Here is a 20,985-nt window from a genome sequence, read left to right as displayed (position 1 = left end):
ATATAGACAAACAAAATAATATATATATATATACTGTATATATATAGTACAGACCAAAAGTTTGGACACACTTTCTCATCTCTAGAACAACTGTTAAGAGGAGACTTTGTGCAGCAGCCTTCATGGTAAAATAGCTGCTAGGAAACCACTGCTAAGGACAGGCAACAAGCAGAAGAGACTTGTTTGGGCTAAAGAACACAAGGAATGGACATTAGACCAGTGGAAATCTGTGCTTTGGTTTGATGAGTCCAAATTTGAGATCTTTGGATCCAACCACCGTGTCTTTGTAGAACAGGTGAACGGATGGATTCTACATGCCTGGTTCCCACCGTGAAGCATGGAGGAGGAGGTGTGATGGTGTGGGGGTGCTTTTCTGGTGACACTGTTGAGGATTTATTCAAAATTGAAGGCATACAGAACCAGCATGGCTACCACAGCATCTTGCAGCTGCGTGCTATTCCATCCAGTTTGCGTTTAGTTAGAACATCATTTATTTTTGAACAGGACAATGACCCCAAACACACCTCCAGGCTGTGTAAGGGCTATTTGACGAAGAAGGAGAGTGATGGGGTGCTACGCCAGATGACCTGGCCTCCACAGTCACCAGACCTGAACCCAATCGAGATGGTTTGGGGTGAGCTGGACCGCAGAGTGAAGACAAAAGGGCCAACAAGTGCTAAGCATCTCTGGGAACTCCTTCAAGACTGTTTGAAAACCATTTCCGGTGACTACCTCTTGAAGCTCATCTAGAAAATGCCAATAGTGTGCAAAGCAGTAATCAAAGCAAAAGGTGGCTACTTTGAAGAACCTAGAATATAAGACATATTTCCAGTTGTTTCACACTCTTTTAAGTATTTCATTCCACATGGTTTAATTCATAGTTTTGATGCCTTCAATGTGAATCTACAATTTTTAGAGTCATGAAAGTAAAGAAAACTCTTTGAATGAGGAGGTGTGTCCAAACTTTTGGTCTGTACTGTATATATATATATATATATATATATATATATATATATATATATATATATATATATCTTCATATGAACTGTTGTGTTCGGTCTGTTTACATGCAGTTAAGACCTCTTTTCCACAGTAGAGGAAGAATACTTCATGCTCTCATCCGGGCAACGGTTAACATCACCTCTTTGCACCAGCTTGTACAGAAGAGGCACAAAGTCCATGAGCGGACGCATTTACAGCATTATGCATGCTCAGCGTATCAGGAAGTGGTTATTTGTACAGCTCTATAGATGTCATCCTGGGTGTTCATCATTCAGCCCCGGCCTGGTGAGGACCTGCTCGGTCTTGAACTAAACATCTTTTAAAGTCTTCCTTAATCATTCCAGAGACAACTTGAGGCTCTTGACCCTTTAGTGTCCAGACAGGTGGTTAGATCCCCATAGTTTACTCTTGTTTTAGTATTATAAAACCATCAATTTAAAGATGGGAGTTTAGTTGAGGGCTTAAAGGAGTTGTCCACTGCTTGGACAACCCCTATGTGCACCCCCATAAAAATAACAAAGCCTATACTCACCACCGGTGCTGGCGCGGTTCCATCGATATAGGAACTGGTGTTCCCAGGACTCACATGACATTGCTATGACACACGATCTTCGAGACAAATCGGCGCCGAATTCCTTTACGCCTTCGTATGGTTAAAGAGGATGTCCACTACTTGTACAACCGCTTCTCCTTCCCCTTGTTTGCCTCCGTCAAAATAAATAGGCCTATTCTCCAGAGATCTCGGAACTTGTGTTCCCGGGATTTACATGACATTATGACCGGCGAGCACCGCAACCAGTCATCAATCAGCCAGATCCTTCATGTCTTTGTATAATTAAAGAGGATGTCCACTACTTGGACAATCTCTTCTCATTCCTCTTGTTCGCCCGCCGTAAAATAAATAAGCCTATACTCACTTCCGGTGCTGGCGTGGTTCCAGGGATGTTGGAACTTGAGTTCCTGGGACTCATGTGACATTGTTATGACACGCGAGCCCCGAGGCCAATCAGCACTGGCTTCTTTCACACCTTCGTATAGTTAAAGAGGATGTCCACTACTTGGACAACCCCTTCTCATTCCCTATGTGTGCCCCCATAAAAATAACAAAGCCTATACTCCCCTCCGGTACCAGTTATGTCAGAACTTGCATTCACAGGACTCACCTGACATTGTTAAGACCCCCGAGCCCTTCAAACAATCAGCACCGGCTTCCTTCATACCTTCGTGTGGTTATAGCATATGTCTACAACTTCCACAACCTCTTCTCATTCCCCTCGTTCGCCCCCGTAAAAAAAAAATAGGCCAATACTCACCTCCGGTGCCAGCGCGGTTCCAGCCATGTTAGAACTTGTGTTCCCGGGACTCACGTGACATTATTATGACCCGTGAGCCATGCGACCTGTCAGCGCCAGCTTCCTTCATGCCTTTGTATAGTTAAAAAGTATGTTCAAAGTGGACGTCCACTACTTGGACAACCACTTCTCATTCCCCTTGTTCGCCCCTGTAAAATAAATTAGCCTATACTCACTTCCGGTGCGGACCCGGTTCCAACAATGTCTGAAGTCACGTTCCCAGGCCCCACATAACATTGTTATGACCCAAGAGCACCACAACCAATCAATCCCTCATGTCTGTCTCTTTGCCTTCAGACATTTGACCACAATGTGAGTGAGCACAGTGCTGACTTTCTGCTCAAACGTCCGAAGGTGGGGTGAAGGAAGCCAGCGCTGATTGGTCGCGGAGCTCGCGTGTCATAACAATGTTATGTGGTCCTCAGGAATGCAAAATCAGAAATCGCTGGAATCGAGGCTGCACTGGAGGTGAGTATAGGCTTATTTATTTTTACGGGGGCAAACAAGGGGAATGAATAAGGGTTGTCCAATTAGTGGACATCCTCTTTAACCATACAAAGGCTTAAAGGAAGCCGGCACTAGAACTGCAGCTGCACCGGAGGTGAGTATAAGCATATTTATTATTACAGGGGCAAACAAGAGAAATGAGCAGGGGTTTTCCAAGTAGTGGACAACCCCTTTAACTAATTAACAGGAAGTGAATGGCAGCTGCAGCTCTCACTTTCTGGTAATTGCTTAACCGTCCAAAGGTGGGGAGAAGGAAGCTGGTGCTGATTGACCATTGGGCTCGCGGGTCATAACAATGTCACGTGGTCCCCAGGAACACAAGTGCAGATATCACTGGAACCGTGCCGGCACCGGAGGTGAGTATAGGCTTTATTTTTATAGGGGCGCTCATGGGGAACGAGAAGAGGTTGACCAAGTAGTGGATATCCTCTTTAACCATATAAAGGCATGAAGGAAGCTGGCGTTGATTGGTCTTGGGGCTCGCATGTCACAATAATGTCACAGAGTCCCGGTAGCGCAAGTTCCAATATCGCTGTAACCGCACCGGCACCGGAAGTGAGTATAGGCTTATTTATTTTTACCGGGGTGAATAAGGGGCAATGAGAAGAGGTTGTCCAAGTAGTGGACAATCCCTTTAAGTTTTTTTCACAAAGTTTGAATCCCACTAAAATTGTTCCACACTTTACTGTTGAAAAGTGTCGAAGTCATTAGAAAAAAAAAAATCCATCAGAGCTCCTGGTTCCCTCTCATTTCTCTCAGTGTTAGAGGTAGCAGAAGGGAGGTGATTGAGTTGTACACTGGGAGGAAAGTATCTAAAGTCTTATGGAGGGCAGACAGCAAAAAAAAAGGCATGGAGATAAGTTTGGAATTACAGTTTGGAGGTGTCATGAACAATATAGTACCATTGATACCTATGGACAGAAAGGGCCTCATGAGTAACATCTGAAGAGGCAAAATAATTAGTACCCCCCCCCCCCCATCATTGACCTTACCTCCATTTGGTTTGTTATCCCTCTGAATTTTTGCATATTCTGTATTCCCTGTAGATCAAAAGTCTTGTATGAGATCAAACAGTATAACAACACATATACACCTGCCGAGATCAAGATGACCAATCCCAACGGTCTATTACATATCCTTGTGAACTATATACAACAATGACTTTTTGTTTTTAGTCCAGTATCATGAATATTTTTCAATTATTGCAAATCCACTGATGCCCCAGGGTGTGCGTGACACCGATATATATCCAAATTACGCCAGAAACCCAGCAGTGCCACCCGATATAATAAGAAAGCCCCGGTGATGACCACTGACAGGTACGGTCAGGAGACAACAAACAGCTGAACAATGGCAAGAGCATCACCTGGAAACCATCAACATGCAGGAAATATATCATTATATTGGCACTATTCGCTCTGAATAAACTAGATCAGGAGAATTATTTTTTGGAATGGATAGCATTAGCCTTCATTGTGGTTAGCGATATGGGCCCACTATGCCTCTACTGGATTTGACTAGGGCTTAAAGGGGTATCCCCATCCTCAAGGTCATATCTCTATACATAGTAGGTGTAATATTAGCAAATACCTCCAATTAGAACTGTAGTATACTGTAGTTCTCCTGATTAGGTATGTCTCTCTCCTCATGTGCAGGGCATAGCAGCTTACAGTAGATATCTATCCTAACAACCATGAGCAACTAACTAACTGACACTGTATGAGTTATAGCCATGTCTCTTACCTCATGTGCAGGGCATTGCAGCTTAGGTATCCTTATTTACAGTCACTTATATAGTGACAGTTAGTTGCTCGTGGTCGTATCTATGGACACCTAAGCTGCAATGCCCTGCAAATAAGGTAAGAGACATGCCTATCATGCATACAGTGGCAGTTAGTTGCTTGTGGTTGTTATTATACAGTAGATACCTAAGCTGCAATGCCCTGCAAATGAGGTAAGAGACATGCCTATCATGCATAGAGTGGCAGTTAGTTGCTCGTGGTTGTTATTATAGATACCTAAGTTACAATGCCCTGCACATGAGGTAAGCAACATACCTAATCAGGAGAACTATACTACATTTCTAATTTGAGCTTTTTGGCATTATTACTATTATAGTTAGTTGCTCGTAGTTGTTATGATAGATATCTAAGCTGCAATGCCCTGCAAATGAGGTAAGACACATACCTAATCAGGAGAACTACTGTATACTACATTTCTAATTTGAGCTTTTTGGCATTATTACTATTATTGTTAGTTGCTCGTAGTTGTTATGATAGACACCTAAGCTGCAATGCCCTGCAAATGAGGTAAGAGACATGCCTATCATGCATAGAGTGGCAGTTAGTTGCTCGTGGTTGTTATTATAGATACCTAAGCTACAATGCCCTGCACATGAGGTAAGACACATACCTAATCAAGAGAACTACTGTATACTACATTTCTAATTTGAGCTTTTTGGCATTATTACTATTATTGTTAGTTGCTCGTAGTTGTTATGATAGACACCTAAGCTGCAATGCCCTGCAAATGAGGTAAGAGACATACCTATCATGCATACAGTGGCAGTTAGTTGCTCGTGGTTGTTATTATAGATACCTAAGCTGCAATGCCCTGCACATGAGGTAAGACACATACCTAATCAGGAGAACTATACTATATTTCTAATTTGAGCTTTTTGGCATTATTACTATTTTGGTAGTTGCTCGTAGTTGTTATGATAGATACCTAAGCTGCAATGCCCTGCACATGAGGTAAAAGACATGGCTATCACTCATATACTGTCAATTAGTTGTTCGTGGTCGTAACTATGGACACCTGAGCTGCAATGCCCTGCACATAAGGTAAGGGACATGGCTATCATTCATATAGTGACAATTAGTTAGTTGCTCATGGTCGTAACCATGGACACTTAGATGCAATGCCCTGCACATAAGGTAAGGTAAGGTAAGAGACATGGTTATCACTCATACAGTGACAGTTAGTTGTTCCTGGTTGTAACTATGGGCACCTAAGCTACAATGCCCTGCACATAAAGTAAAAGACATGGCTACCACTCATACAGTGACAGTTAGTTGTTCCTGGTTGTAACTATGGACACCTAAGCTACAATGCCCTGCACATAAAGTAAAAGACATGGCTACCACTCATACAGTGACAGTTAGTTGTTCCTGGTTGTAACTATGGACACCTAAGCTACAATGCCCTGCACATAAAGTAAAAGACATGGCTACCACTCATATAGTGACAGTTAGTTAGTTGCTCATGGTCATAACTATGGACATCTGAGATGCAATGCCCTGCACATGAGGTAAGAGACATAACTAATCAGGAGAACTATACTACATTTTTAATTGGAGCTTTTTGTTAATATTACTATTATAGTTAGTTGCTCGTAGTTGTTAGGATAGCTGCCTAAGTTGCAATGCCCTGCACATAAGGTAAGAGACACAGCTAATCAGGAGAACTATACTATATCTCTAATTGGAGGTATTTGCAAATATTATTATTATTATTATTATTATTATTATTATTATTATTATTACTACCCCTACTATTGGGATAAGACCTTGGAGATGGGAATACCCCTTTAACCAGAGAGTGCAGACCTTGGGATTTTTTAATCTTCAGACTTAAATGCCCCTTAAGGAGGTTTAGACTTTGTGCCAAAAAACCCCAGAATCTCCAATAGTAGGGGAAGCATAATAGATAAAAATGGCATGGTGGTCCTAAAGATCTGATATCAGGACAGCACATTGTGAGTACAGATCATTCACCACCTGCTTGCTGATGGTTTCCTATGTTTCATTTTCACACTTTTTCAAAGTTGGAGGCTTCTATGCATCACACAACTACTATTAGTAAGTGAATGTCTATGGGAAGAGCACATGATCATCCCTGGTATAAGGCGATAGTATACATTACCTATCTGGGCATCATCGTTTAGGCTAGAGAGAAAAGAAATGGCAATTAGTGGAGGAGCGCGGCATGATGCAACGAGTGTTTACATGAGTTTGCTCAATTTGACATGCAAAGCTTCCAGTGGGAATTCCTGCTGTGTATATAGGGTTACATAGTGCGGTGTATAATGGTGCACCGCGGTATGTTTATATAGTTTGCATGCCTAGATTACAGGCGGTACACTGAGCCTTTTCTGATATGTCAGGTACCAAGAGAGTATTTATGGGCTTAAATCCAGCAAAGAAGGACAAACTAATCATTATTTTGCATATTATACATAGGGGACTAATACTAGGGAGAGCACTGTTATTTTATTTTTATTATTCCTTTATTTCCTAAATGTAAAATTAAGCAACTTTCTAATTAGTCTTCTTTAAACAATTTCTTCCCAGTGTCTGTAATCCTTTATCTAGCTGAGTGCTTTTTGCAAAAATACTAAAAAATATTGTCAGAGCTCTGGGTTCCCACTCGCTTTTCTCAGTGTTAGAGATAGCAGGAGGGAGGAGGAGATTGTAAACTGATTGTAATACTCGTGAGGAAAAGTGGACCCACTGGACCACAGGGGGAACCACGAGCCTACCCTTTAGTGGGAGGGGCTTGACTAAGCGCCCTCCGTGAGGTGGATACCAGGAGCTACTCCCAGGGCAGAGACGGACACAGGTGCAGACAGGCTGGGTCCCTAGTGTAGACAGGGACCACCAGTGTAGCTGAGGCAGACAGCACAGGCAGGACGGACAGGCTGAGTGACCAGCAAGGCTGGGAGCACCGGAGTGGCTGAGGTAGAAGGCACAGCCAGGACAGATAGGCAGAGCAACAATCAAGGATGGGACCACAGAGTGGCTGAGGCAGACAGCATGGGCAGGACAGTCAGGCACAGTAACAGGATGGGACCACTGGAGTAGCTGAGGTGGACAGAAGGGCAGGACAGACAGGAACAAGGACCAAGAGGGCAGGGCAGACTGGAATCAGCACTAACAGGGCAAGACGGACTGAAACCAGGACCAACAGGGCAGGGCGGACTGGAACCAGGACCAACAGGGCAGGGCGGACTGGAACCAGGTGCTAAAAGGGCAGGATGAGCTGGTACCAGGTGCCAACAGGAAAGGATGGGCTGGTACCAGGTGCCAACAGGAAAGCATGGGCTGGTACCAGGTGCCAACAGGAAAGGATGGGCTGGTACCAGGTGCCAACAGGAAAGGATGGGCTGGTACCAGGTGCCAACAGGAAAGGATAGGCTGGGACCAGGTACAGGCAGGACAGGATGAACTAGAACCAGGTGCCAACAGGGTAGGAAGGGCTTGGACCAGTTACAGGCAAGGCAGAATGGACTGGAACTAGGTGCCAACAGGGCAGGATAGGCTGGGACCAGGTGGAGGCAGGACATACTGGAACCAGGTGCCAACAGGGCAGGACGGCTGGGACCAGGTACAGGCAGGACAGACTGGAACCAGGTGCCAACAGGGCAGGACGGGCTGCAATAACGCACAGGCAGAAGAGACTGGAACCAGGTGCCAACAGGGCAAGACAGGCTGCAATCACGTACAGGCAGAAGAGGACAGACTGCAACCAGGTGCCAAAAGGTCAGGAAGGGCTTGGACCAAGTACAGGCAGGACAGAACAAATGGGAACCAGGTGCAAACAGGGCAGGAAGGGCTGGGGCCAGGTGCCAACAGGGAAGGACGGGCTGGGACTAGGTACAGGCAGGACAGGACAGACTGGAACCAGTTGCCAACAGGGCAGGGCGGGCTGGGACCAGGTGCAGGCAGGGCAGACTGGAACCAGGTGCCAACAGGGCAGGACGGGCTTAGGCCAGGTAGGCAGGACAGGATGGACTAGAACCAGGTGCCAACAGGGAAGGACGGGCTGGGACTAGGTACAGGCAGGACAGGACAGAAAGGACAAGGGAACCTGATAACTAAACAAGGGCATTGATCAGGCACCTCCCCTAGTGGGAGAGTGCCATAAGTACCCAGTGCCTCTCAGCGATAGAGTCAAGCACTGCAATCACGCATGTGTCCTTCCCACGTTATTTAAAGTCTATGGCACTGATTAATAAAGCTCAGTACAACACTTGCTTATGTTCCTTAGTGCCATAAGCTTTGAATAAGCACAAGGCGCATGCGCGAGTACTACATGTGCCCTTTTAAAGGCTTATCACCAACATTACAAGTTATCACCTATCCATAGGATAAATAATAACTACTAAAGCCCCCACCAATCACAAAAACAATTTGTGCATAAGTCTTAGATCCCTATGTATTGAGCTCTACCAAATAAACTAGCTCTGCTACATCGCTGCACACTTAGTAGGAGACTGCTATGATACAAAGCCATATCTGGTGCAAGTGTACAGACTTAACTAAACAATACGGGATCAGGTTGGGTCATATAGTTAACAGCCGCATGATTTATGCATACTCTATACAATAGTATGGGTGCTGACGCCCAACACTAGATATGCCGCCCTGCACCGTACTGGTTAATAATGAAGGAGCTCCGCCGCGTTTCTATTGCTATCATTTGATGTGTAAATGCTGCACAGCTCAGTTGTCAAATTCAGCTCTGCTACATGTGCACAGTTTATTTGCAAAGGCATGGTAAAAAATGATCAGAAATTAATATTTGGAAAAAAAAAAAAAGAAACAGTTTATGGATTAGCAGTGGGAAAAAAAGGATGATTAGGATTAGTATCGGTATCATTTGTTTCCATCTATGTAACAAATAGACTCAGCAGTTTCTTCCCATTCTAGAAACGCGTCCATTTGCACATAAAGCTCTTACCTTCCATCGTCACCGCTCCGTTTCTCTGCAGGATACAGAAATGTGTTATATCAGCAAAAGATATAGAAATGAGGAAATTGCAGAATAATAGACAAGAAACAACGATTATCATTGTGCTTGTTCCATAAGCTAGCGCAGGCGCCGGATGAAGCAGAAGCAGGCACTAGATAAAGCAGCCCACCCAAGATGAAGCAGGCGGCAACATGCTAAAAGGGCCATCATATATATTAGCGGATATTTTCAGATAGTGCATGTATAAACAAGCACTTTTGCAATTTACTGCTTGTTAAAATTTGCAACCGTTCTTGAGATATTAACATTTTTCTTTACAGCTTATCGCCTAGGAGACCGACCACCTCTGCTGGCTAGCTTGTAAGCGCTGCACTTAAGATGTCCGGGATTAAAAGGTGATGACGCGCTCCAGCTCTTCTTCCTGATATAAAGCTGTCCAGAATTGCTGGAGCGCGCCATCACCTCTTAATCCTTGACAGCTTCAGAGCAGTGCTTACAAGCTAGCCAACAGAGGTGGTCGGTCTCCTAGGCGATAAGCTGTAAATAAAACAAAAGTGGTAATATCTCAAGAATGACTGAACATTTTAATGATCAGTAAATTGCAAAATTGCTTGTATTTGCAAGCACTATCCAACAAAACTGATTTCTGAAGATAAAAATAATCCTTTGAACTAGAAAAATCAGAAATCTATTAGTATGACTGTTCAAACCAAGCACAGTGTGTCCAAACATTTCAACACAATTTAGATGTGGTCATGAATCGGCTTAGATTCATGACCTTAGATCCATGTGCGCTGCTCTCTCCTTCCTCTCCAGGGGCTTGTGCACGCAGCCCAGGTCTCCCGGGAGTGTGCTTTGTACATGTGCGCACCGATCCTCCTCTTGAAGGGCCAGTGTGCCATTTCCAGGAAATGCCTCTCACCCTATGGCTCAAAGGCACTATGTATTTAAGGCACCCTCCCACTAGGGGAGGTGCCTTGGCATCGCTCCTAGTTAGTCAGTGTCTCAGTCTGCTAGGTAGTTGTCGGGTTCCGTTACCCTTATGTCTGCTATATATATACCTGAGTCTGCCTTCCCATTTCTGTCTGTCCCTGCTATGCCCACCATACCTGTCTGTACCCGCCTTTCCAGCCTGCCTCAGTCATCCCCCTGTACCTGTAGCTATACCTAAGTCTGTCATCTGTTCTGAGGGTCAGCTGCCGCAGTCCCGTTCTCTACCCTTAGTTAAGCCCCTTCCACAAAAGGGTAAGCCCAGGTCACCCCTGTGGTCCAGTGGGTCCACTAACCCCACTCGAGGCTGAAAGGCACTATGTATTTAAGTCTCCGTCCCATTAGGAGAGGTGCCTGCGCATCGCACCTAGTTAGTCAGTGTCTCAGAGTACTAGCTAGTTGTCAGGTCCCGTTACCCTTGTGTCTGCTACCTATGCTGGAGTCTGCCTTCCCATCCCATTCCTGTCTGTCCATGCCGTGCCCACCATACCTGTCTGTACCCGGCTGTCCAGCCTACCTCAGTCATCCCCCTGTACTAGTGTCTATACCTGAGTCTATCATCTGTCCTGAGGGGTCATCTGCCACATTCCCGTTCTCTGCCCTGGTAGTGAAACCTGGCAGCCCCTTCCACAAAAGGGTAAGCCCAGGTCCTCCCTGTGGTCCAGTGGGTCCACTAACCATACTCGCTGCTGAGAGGCACTATATATTTAAGTCTCCCTCCCATTAGGGGAGTTGCCTGTCAGGTCCCATTACCCTTGTGTCTGCTACCTATGCTGGAGTCTGCCTTCCCAGTCCTGTCTGTCCCTGCTGTGCCTACCATACCTGTCTATACCCATCAGTTATCCCGTCTTTACCTATGTCTATACCTGAGTCCGTCGTCTGTCCTGGGGTTCAGCTACCACAGTCCTGGTCTCTGCCCTGGGAGTGGTACCTGGCGTCCACCTCATGCTAGGCGCTTGATTAAGCCCCTCCCATGAAAGGGTAAGCCCAGGTCCCCCCTGTGGTCCAGTGGGTCCACTAACCCTGCTCGATGCCCCTACACCCAGATAAGAGTTAGGGGTACTTTGCACGTTGCAACATCGCTACTGCGATATTATCGCGGTCAAATTGAAAGTGCCGCATATCCGGCGCCGGTAACAACGTCGCAACGTGTAAAGCCTAGATGCACCGCTAAACGATCGCAAAAGCGTCGTAAATCGGTGATCTGTGCAGTGTCGGACATTTTCATAATGTCGCACCAATAGGAGATACGATGTTGTTCCTCGTTCCTGCGGCAGCACACATCGCTGTGTATGAAGCCGCAGGAGCGAGGAACATCTCCTTACCTGCCTCCACCGGCTATGAGGAAGGAAGGAGGTGGGCAGGATGTTTACGTCCGGCTCATCTCCGCCCCTCCGCTTTTATTGGCTGCCTGCCGTGTGACGTTGCTGTGACGCCGCACAACCCGCCCCCTTAGGAAGGAGGCGGGCCGCCGGCCAGAGCGATGTCGCAGGGCAGGTGAGTGCGTGTGAAGCTGCCATAGCGATAATGTTCACTACAGCAGCAATCACAAGATATCACATGTGCGACGGGGGTGGATACTATCGCGCTCGGCATCGCTACCATCGGCTAGTGATGTCGCAGCGTGCAAAGTACCCCTAACAGGCTGTTATTAGAGAAGCTCACTTTCAGATTTATGGTCTCCTATGTACTGTGATGCATAGAGGCTGGAGAAGTTACCGTAATCAAATATTGTTTTTAGCCAAAAATGTAGACACTTAAGTAATAAAAGTCCCTGAAGGCCTCTATATATTTTAAGACAATCCCTAAGCAAAGCTGGCAGCCAAGAAAAATAGATACCAAAGGAAAACCAAATAAAAGGGACTTTAAAGAACAGACCTTAGAGCCACCAAGGGAACAACAAAAATGTGAAGGCTTATTTCGGCAGCAGTTATGAAATATCCATAGAGTATTGTATAAATCTCCTCCTTGACTGACAACCTCTATGCTGTTTGACTTTTGTCAAGGAGGAGGATGTGGTTCTGGGCAGGAAATAGAGCTGGAGTGACGGAGGCTTCAGATCTTCAGACTCATTTGCATAATAATTTAAATGCTGATTTCTCAGTAACGGAAGAACGGACTGGACATGTAAAGGTTTTGCTGGACTTGTCTTTGAAAGAGCTACATGGACATATAAATAGTTTGCGGGTGACATTCTGGTGACAAATTCCCTTTAAGACATATTCTATGGATATACCATGGTGCCTCTTATCGGAGTACCGCTAATTCACCATAAGAATGAAACAGAATAACAAATCTTATAATACCAAAATAATCCAGTATATTAACGTTAGAGATGAGCAAATCAATTTCATGAAAATTCAATTTTTGTAGATGTTTTAGAAATTCCCCAAAATTGCCCAACTTGATATTTGTTTCATTCAGTCAGAAAAGTGCGCGTTTATAGCCAAATGCTGTGTGTCAGTGTGTGGAGCAGGAGAGTCACTGTGTCCATGGTGCAAGTCCCAAGAGGGGCATATAACTTGCAGCTGCTGCCTCACACAGCACTATCACACAGACGTGTTAGACAACAAATGATAAGAAGGAATATTAGAGCAGGGACGAAATAACGACAACGAGAGAACTAAACAACTCAACACACAAAGCAAAACAATCACACGTAGGACTGGGATACAACAGCACAAGGAGTGTTGTAGATAAAGCTATAGTCGGCATGGTAAAACAGACTCCTCCATCTTAAAAAGGTGGGAATGACTACAATAGGTCTCCCACATCATGTGATTAAAGAGGTAAAAAGCAGGCTAGCAGAATACATTAAATTTGCGGCAAATTGAATTTCCTGGTAACATTTGTCAATTTCAAAAGATTTGCTCATCTCTATTAGTTACTGTGAATGTTATTGGCAACAATTAGTTCCAAAATACAACTAAAAAGCATAAAATTAATTAAAAGCAGATAAATAAACATGTAAACATAAACCATACATAAACCGTATATCCAAACAATCATTATTACTGTAACATGATTAATATAGTATATAAATGGTACAAGGAACAGTGTTAATAATGACACAAAAGAGGACAGGACACACAGTTGGCTCGTTTCTCATCACCGTGCCAAGATGAACGCCACTTTATGCCAACGTTTGCCAATTACTACCATTGCCCAAAAAAGTAGACCTCGTATTAGGCTATGCTTCCAACACCATTAATAAAAAAAAGGTATACGACTCTACAATGGGCACTTTGGCTAATGAGTTTATGGGCAAATATGGATTTACAGTAGGAAGCGCTCGAATGTGAACAGAGCAGAACATCCAGACATGTAATGAACAGATGTGACATTTCTTAGGCAGAAACCCAATAATTTCTCATTTCTACATATTTCATAGCCAGTTCTTAGAGGAGGACATCTTTAAACTCCGCCTCTGCCAGAAACACCTCAAAAAAAAGCTCCATTTTATGCAAATTTGCACAAGGACCTGCCCAATCAGAGGTCTGGTTCAGAGGATGGTTAGATTTTAAGAATTGTATCTTTGCGTTATTGATTCCTTAGAGAAATGTGATAAACATTCTAGAGCCAATTCCTGGAAGGTTGAAGGTTTCTGCACAATAAATCTCACCCCCAGACAACTATATATGTAATTGCATGTAATTACAAAAGAGCTATACATAAAGTAATGGGTACATACTTTTCTTTATTATGAAGAAGATGATGATTCCTATTATGGCCACACCAGCGAGTACTCCTATAACGATACCGGCGATCGCTCCCCCATCTAGTCCATTATTGGGACTAACAGCTGGAAAATAAGAAGAATAAGATTCAACCATGGGTCTCAAAATAAAGGAAATAAAAGCATTTTATGCGGCTATTTTCTATTTTATGCCATTATGCTGGTGTACGACAATGATGGCACTCCGATAAATGGACTACTGGTCTGGGATTAGGGACTGGGTTGAGTACATAGAGGATGGTACTCCGATAAATGAACTACCCGTCTGGGATTAGGGACTGGGTAGAGTGTATAAATGATGGTACTCCGATAAATAGACTACTGGTCTTGGATTAGGGACTGGGTGGAGTACATACATGATGGTACTCTGATAAATGGGCTACCGGTCTGGATTAGGGACTGGGTAGAGTACATACATGATGGTTCTGCGATAAATGGACTACCGGTCTGGGATTAGGGACTGGGTAGAGTACATACATGATGGTCTCTGATAAATAGACTACCGGTCTGGGATTAGGGACTGGGTAGAGTACTTACATGATGGTCTCTGATACATGGACTATCGATCTGGGATTAGGGACTGGGTAGAGTACATACATGATGGTACTCCGATAAATGGACTACCGGTCTGGGATTAGGGACTGGATAGAGTACATACATAATGGTACTCCGATAAATGGACTACCAGTCAGGGATTAGGGACTGGGTAGAGTACATACATGATGGCACTCCAATAAATGGACTACCGGTCTGGGATTAGGGACTGGATAGAGTACATACATAATGGTACTCCGATAAATGGACTACCAGTCAGGGATTAGGGACTGGGTAGAGTACATACATGATGGCACTCCAATAAATGGACTACCAATCTGGGATTAGGGACTGGGTAGAGTGGATACATGATGGTACTCCGATAAATGGACTACCGGTCTGGGATTAGGGACTGATAGAGTAGATATAAAATGTTACTCAAATAAATGGACTAACGGTTTGTGACTAGGGACTGGGTAGAGTACATCCATTAAGGACTTGGCAAATTGGGCCACCAGAGACTTGGTAGACCTTATATACAAAGGTGGAGTTTAGGGTATGGACAATGGATTTTACAATTCTGAAGCCGGAAAGGGATTAAAATATCCTCTTATGGTATTTTCTATGGAAAGAAGAGGGTCCCCAATTCAGGACCCCCAATGTATAGCCCTAAAGGGTTTCTGTTGCCATAAACCTAGAAATAACTTTTAAGTAGACATGAGCGGACCCATGGAAGTTCAATTCGGCGGGCTCAGCAGGACTTTAGATAAAGTTCGGTTTGGGACCCAGACTTGACCTGAAGCCCAATGGAAGTCATTATTTGGGCAGTTTGGATCTTCACCGATATGCAACCAGCCATAAACAGATCACTTCCAAGGTAGGGTAGGTGAGGTTTTTCCATTTTGTTGGTTTGGTGAACACTACATATAATCACGCTGTTGTTACCCATAGTGAGAGCCGATCAAACACGGCACTGGGCTAAGAACCGAGCATACCCGAGCACAATGATGGTTTGCATACGTAAAGCTCCCAAACTCCGAACCCAAACTCTTTTTTTATAAAGTCTGTGTTTGGTATGAACACTGAATACCAAAAGTAGGGTTCACTCATCTCTACTTGTAAGTACTCTACATTAAAGGGTTATACTTGTCTTTTATTGTCAGGAGTACACAACTCCTAGGGCTCCTGACTTTCTGCTAGCCAGGGGACAGTCCACTCCTGAAGATTGACAGTTCGGATCAGCAACATAGTTCACCTACTAGTCCAAACTGTGCTCTCCTCAATGTTTTGAGCAGAAACAGGTTTGCCTCTAAAGCATCGAAAACGGCCAAATCGAGAAGATCCTGGATATTCATGTGCCGCCCCCGCGTCAGCAGCAGTGTGTGGTAAGGGTAGAGTAACACCGCTGCGGCTGGGAGTACCCGGTGGTGATGGTGTGGGTAGCCAGTTGTTTAACACCTCCATGGGTAGGGGGGATGCCCCGGGACTCAGTGATGGTGTCGGGGAGGTGCCGTCGGGCCGGTATGGGTTAATTGCGTACTCACTCAGTCCAATAACGCTGACTCTGACAACCGTGGTAAACCAAAGTTCTTGATGCCACTGCAGCAGGGAGGGAGTATGCCTGGATCCCGTGCCCGTTGGTGTTGCTTGTTAGCCTGTGACCTTGACCTTGGCACCTCTTTCTACAGTTGGTCCTTTTCAGCTTGAAACTAAAACGGCTCAACCGTATGGCTAACGGAGTGAACTTGATCTCAGGGTTCAAGCTTGGGATTTTCTGGACTAGGCAGTGGGAAAGTCCTATCCCCCTTGTTGCACTAGTACCCCAATTTTGGAGCGGGTGGAGAACAGATCTTGAAGGCTCCGTCCTCGTCGGGTGAATTACCAGGACGCCTGAAGCTACTTCCTGGCCTGGGGTCCACGTACCCTGTCGTGCCCTGGCCCCTGTCCGGTGATGGCACAAGGCCGCCGGCTGTCCTCCTCGACAGTCCGTGCCCCTTGTCACGATCCCTTGCGACCGGGGTCCAGCTCTTACGAGGCCCAGACAGACCAACGTCTGCCACCTAGTATTAACAAGGAGCCCAGCTCCTGACCTCTCCTCTTGAGAGTCACTCCTCAACTGACTTTCTCCTAACACTCCTGACCTCCCCTTAACCAACCCCCCAAGTGGGCAACCCTATTCCCTTCAGACTTTCCACTGGCGAGTCTGGTGGGTGTGGTGTAGAGTGTTCCTAGGGTTTTGATTAGTTTGTTCTTAGCAACACGAAAGGTCAGGGACCCGTAACCAAGGAGGAGGTGGATATCATGCAGAAGAGCAGATTGCACAATACCCTGTGATGACCTGATAGGCCAGGGTGTGGCGCCCCTGAGGCTTCCGTCGCCACAGGTCATTGCACCCCATCCAGCGGTGTGATGCCCCATTCTGGGAGAGGAAGAGAGTGAACTCCGGTCCCCTGGTAAATCCACACTACACCCATTGCTAGGAACACACTGGGACCAGGGAAAGTGGCAGACAACCCTCCCATGCTGCATGCTGGGAGGGGTCGTAAGACCCATCCCTGCTCCTATAGGGTAGAACAGGGCAATTGGGGAGGTGGGAGGAGCCATCTGAGAGCAGACACAGAGAGGAAGGTCAAGGTTAGTCAGTCGAAGTTAGAGGGAGAGTGGTGAAGGAGGAGGAGGCCTGCCGGAGGCAGGCAAGGAGGAGAAGAGACAGGAAAGAAAGCTCCAAGTCAGACAGGAGCAGAGAAACAGAAAGAGACGCTTCCTGGTGAAGACCCTGGGACTCGGAGGGTCCAGGTGACACCACGTAGAGAACAGAAGGAGTCGCAGGGCCACGGGCAGTCTGTATAGCTGTCCAGGGCAGTTTAGAGCTGCGGTGGCCTGGTCCACAAGAACATCGGTGGAGGGAACTAGCTGCAACAGGGGACGGTCCCTAGAGACTGGAGGAGTGCAAAGATCATCTCCAAACGGTAAAAACCGAGGCCCAGGGAAAGTTGTAAACTCCCCGGGCCAGAACCCATAGCAGAACTTCCAGAACAGGGGTAATCAGCCGACAGGTGACCCCCCAGCCTGGAGGCTGTAGTGGAGGCCAAGCCAGGTTTATCCTATCAACGGCAAGGCTAAGGAAGACAGCAGAAGATAGAGACACTAAGAGAAGGGCACCGGCTTTTACTCTCAGAATCACCCAGAAACGGTGGAGGTCCCTGACAGTGGTCCCAGCAGTCCAAGGGTCCCCGGGACCCGACAAGAATTGTGAGTAAAGAACTTGAACTGCACCCTTGGAGTGGTCTCTGTTATTTCAGATGCATAGACATTCACAAGCACCAACTGTGCCCCAGGCATTGCTCCACCTGTGGGGAGCAGTACCACCATTGCTGCCATATCATCCCCCGGAGGCCTCATACAGCAGCGGCGGCTTATTAGCCGCATACCACAGGTGGCGTCACGAACACAAACTTTAATTCAAGCCACATATTCTACTGACACCCACCAGGGCCACGGAGCCGGGCCCAGCCACCACTGACTACCTCCGGACTAGTCCGGCCCGGCACCAGGTGTCCCATAGCCCTGGGGTGGGCGAGTCAATGGCGTCACATTCAAGCTTTAGAAAAGAGCTTTCAAGTGTGCAATCCTTGCCTAGGAAACCGTCCATAAACTATAGAATTCAAAGTCCTTCCGAGAACTGATTTTTAATAAGAGTTGAATTAGGGGACAGCATTTTTAGTTAACACGTAATATGACGGATTCATTACATATGACTTACCAGTTTGGGACACTTTAACATTGAAAAGGAAGGTTGAGCTTCCGATAAAATTTTCAGCTACACATTTATATTGTCCAGATTCGGCCTCGGTCAACTTATCAATGTTGAGAGTGGATGCGTAGGGAGTGGAGTCCACCCGGAATTTACCGCCAGTCTGAATAGAAGAGCTGTTTCCTTTGTACCAGGAGAATGTAGCCGGAAGGGCCTGAGAGGACATGGTGGTGGCCCGAGACCGGGCTCCAGCTTGTAGATTTACTGTTAGTTTCACTGATCCTCCATTTGGAGCTGAAGTTTCTGTATTGTTGCTATTGTTAGAAGACTTCGGAGGCTCTGACAGAGGGAAGAGAAAGTAAAGAATTAGTCCATTATGAATCAAGGCAAGTAGAAATGTCAGGTTATGCACGTGGGAAGCCAAAATCCATGCCACTATTGGAAAATGCTGACATGTAAAAGAAACAGTACACCAATCAATAGTAAACTAAGGGGTACTTTGCACACTATGACATCTCAAGCCGATGGTAGCGACGCAGAGCGCGATAGTCCCCGCCCCCGTCGCAGCTGCGATATCTTGTGATTGCTGCCGTAGTGATCATTATCGCTATGGCAGCTTCACATGGACTCACCTGCCCTGCGACGTCGCTCTGGCCGGAGAACTGCCTCCTTCCTAAGGGGGCGGGTCATGCAGCGTCATAGCGACGTCACACGGCAGGCGGCCAATAGAAGCAGGGGGGCGGAGATGAGCAGGACATAAACATCCCGCCCACCTCCGTTCTTCCTCATTGCAGCCGGTGGACGCAGGTAAGGAGATGTTCCTCGCTCCTGCGGCTTCATACACAGTGATGTGTGCTGCCGCAGGAACGAGGAACTACATCGTAACATCGGTCCTTCCGAAATTATGGAAATGACCGACGCTACACCGATGATACGATTTTAACGCTTTTGCGCTCGTTAATCGTAGTAAAAAGGATTCACATACTCCGATGTCGACAACGACGCCGGATGTGCGTTACTTTCAATTTGACCCCACCGACATCGCACCTGCGATGTCGTAGTGTGCAAAGTACCCCTTAGATGTAGCAACCAATGCCAGGTAGCTGCCACCAAGCTGAATAAGATAGAGGTATACATGATGGAAATGTTGATGAACCAATTTACTGATCAGACAAGGGTATACAATATGGGCACTGGTGTATATGGAAAGACGTAGCAGAGCTTGATTGGGTGGGCAGGTGTGCGCTTTGCCTTTGGATATTGTGATGGTTAATTTGGTTCAAAAGGGCCAGGATGTCTTAATTTGGAAAAGTAATATCACCAGCTTTTTCGCCAGATGACCGGGGATATTTTCATTAATCAGATTTGGAGTTGATAATTAATGTTTCTGAACAAAAAGTGACATCTGCCTGATGAGGTTTGTTTTGCCTTTTTTACGATGACTATAGGAAAGTGGAGAACTTCTGCCCCTAATCTGTCCGTCAAGCTAGGTGGCCCTATGCTATCCTTAATCGCAGGGGTACTCCTGATGGTAGAGAGGCCTGAGTTCCTATGCTATCCTTAATCTCAGGGATACTCCTGAGGCAGGAGAGGCCTGAGTCCCTATGCTATCCCTAATCTCAGGGATACTCCTGAGGCAGGAGAGGCCTGAGTCCCTATGCTATCCCTAATCTCAGGGATACTCCTGATGATGGAGAGGCCTGAGTCCCTATGCTATCCTTAATCTTAGGGATACTCCTGATGGTAGAGAGGCCTGAGTCCCTATGCTATTCCTTAAACTTAGGGATACTCCTGATGGTAGAGAAGCCTGAGTCCCTATGCTATCCTTAATATTAGGGATACTCCTGATGGTAGAGAGGCCTGAGTCCCTATGCTATTGCTTAAACTTAGGGATAGTCCTGATGGTAGAGAGGCCTGAGTACCTATGCTATCCTTAATGTCAGGGATACTCCTGATGGTGGAGAGGCCTGAGTCCCTATGCTATCCTTAATATTAGGGATACTCCTGATGGTAGAGAGGCCTGAGTCCCTATGCTATTGCTTAAACTTAGGGATACTCCTGATGGTAGAGAGGCCTCAGTACCTATGCTATCCTTAATGTCAGGGATACTCCTGATGGTGGAGAGGCCTGAGTCCCTATGCTATCCTTAATATTAGGGATACTCCTGATGGTAGAGAGACCTGAGTCCCTATGCTATTGCTTAAACTTAGGGATACTCCTGATGGTAGAGAGGCCTGAGTACCTATGCTATCCTTAATGTCAGGGATACTCCTGATGGTGGAGAGGCCTGAGTCCCTATGCTATCCTTAATGTCAGGGATACTCCTGATGGTAGAGAGGCCTGAGTCCCTATGCTAT

At 46.0% G+C, this 20,985-nt stretch overlaps 1 protein-coding gene across 2 annotated transcripts in view; it reads right to left on the bottom strand.

Annotated features, from left to right (window-relative positions):
* Positions 1–20,985, bottom strand: part of LOC142256767 (cell adhesion molecule CEACAM1-like) — a 51,263-nt gene that overhangs the window by 2,799 nt on the left and 27,479 nt on the right. Inside the window, exons 7-11 of one of the 2 annotated variants that reach the window (XM_075328658.1) lie at positions 18,638–18,967; positions 14,296–14,406; positions 9,603–9,627; positions 6,786–6,808; positions 3,854–3,901 (exon numbers count right to left, since the gene is read on the bottom strand). In XM_075328658.1, the coding sequence (XP_075184773.1) occupies positions 3,854–3,901; positions 6,786–6,808; positions 9,603–9,627; positions 14,296–14,406; positions 18,638–18,967 (537 nt within the window). Of the gene's footprint in view, positions 1–3,847; positions 3,902–6,785; positions 6,809–9,602; positions 9,628–14,295; positions 14,407–18,637; positions 18,968–20,985 lie in introns of those variants that run through there. The other variant, XM_075328659.1, reaches the window with a different exon arrangement.

This window comes from Anomaloglossus baeobatrachus, chromosome 11 (assembly GCF_048569485.1).
Source record: "Anomaloglossus baeobatrachus isolate aAnoBae1 chromosome 11, aAnoBae1.hap1, whole genome shotgun sequence".
Taxonomy (NCBI): Eukaryota; Metazoa; Chordata; class Amphibia; order Anura; family Aromobatidae; genus Anomaloglossus; species Anomaloglossus baeobatrachus.
Note: the sequence above shows the minus strand (reverse complement) of the source record. Positions and strands in the feature narration are given on the sequence as shown.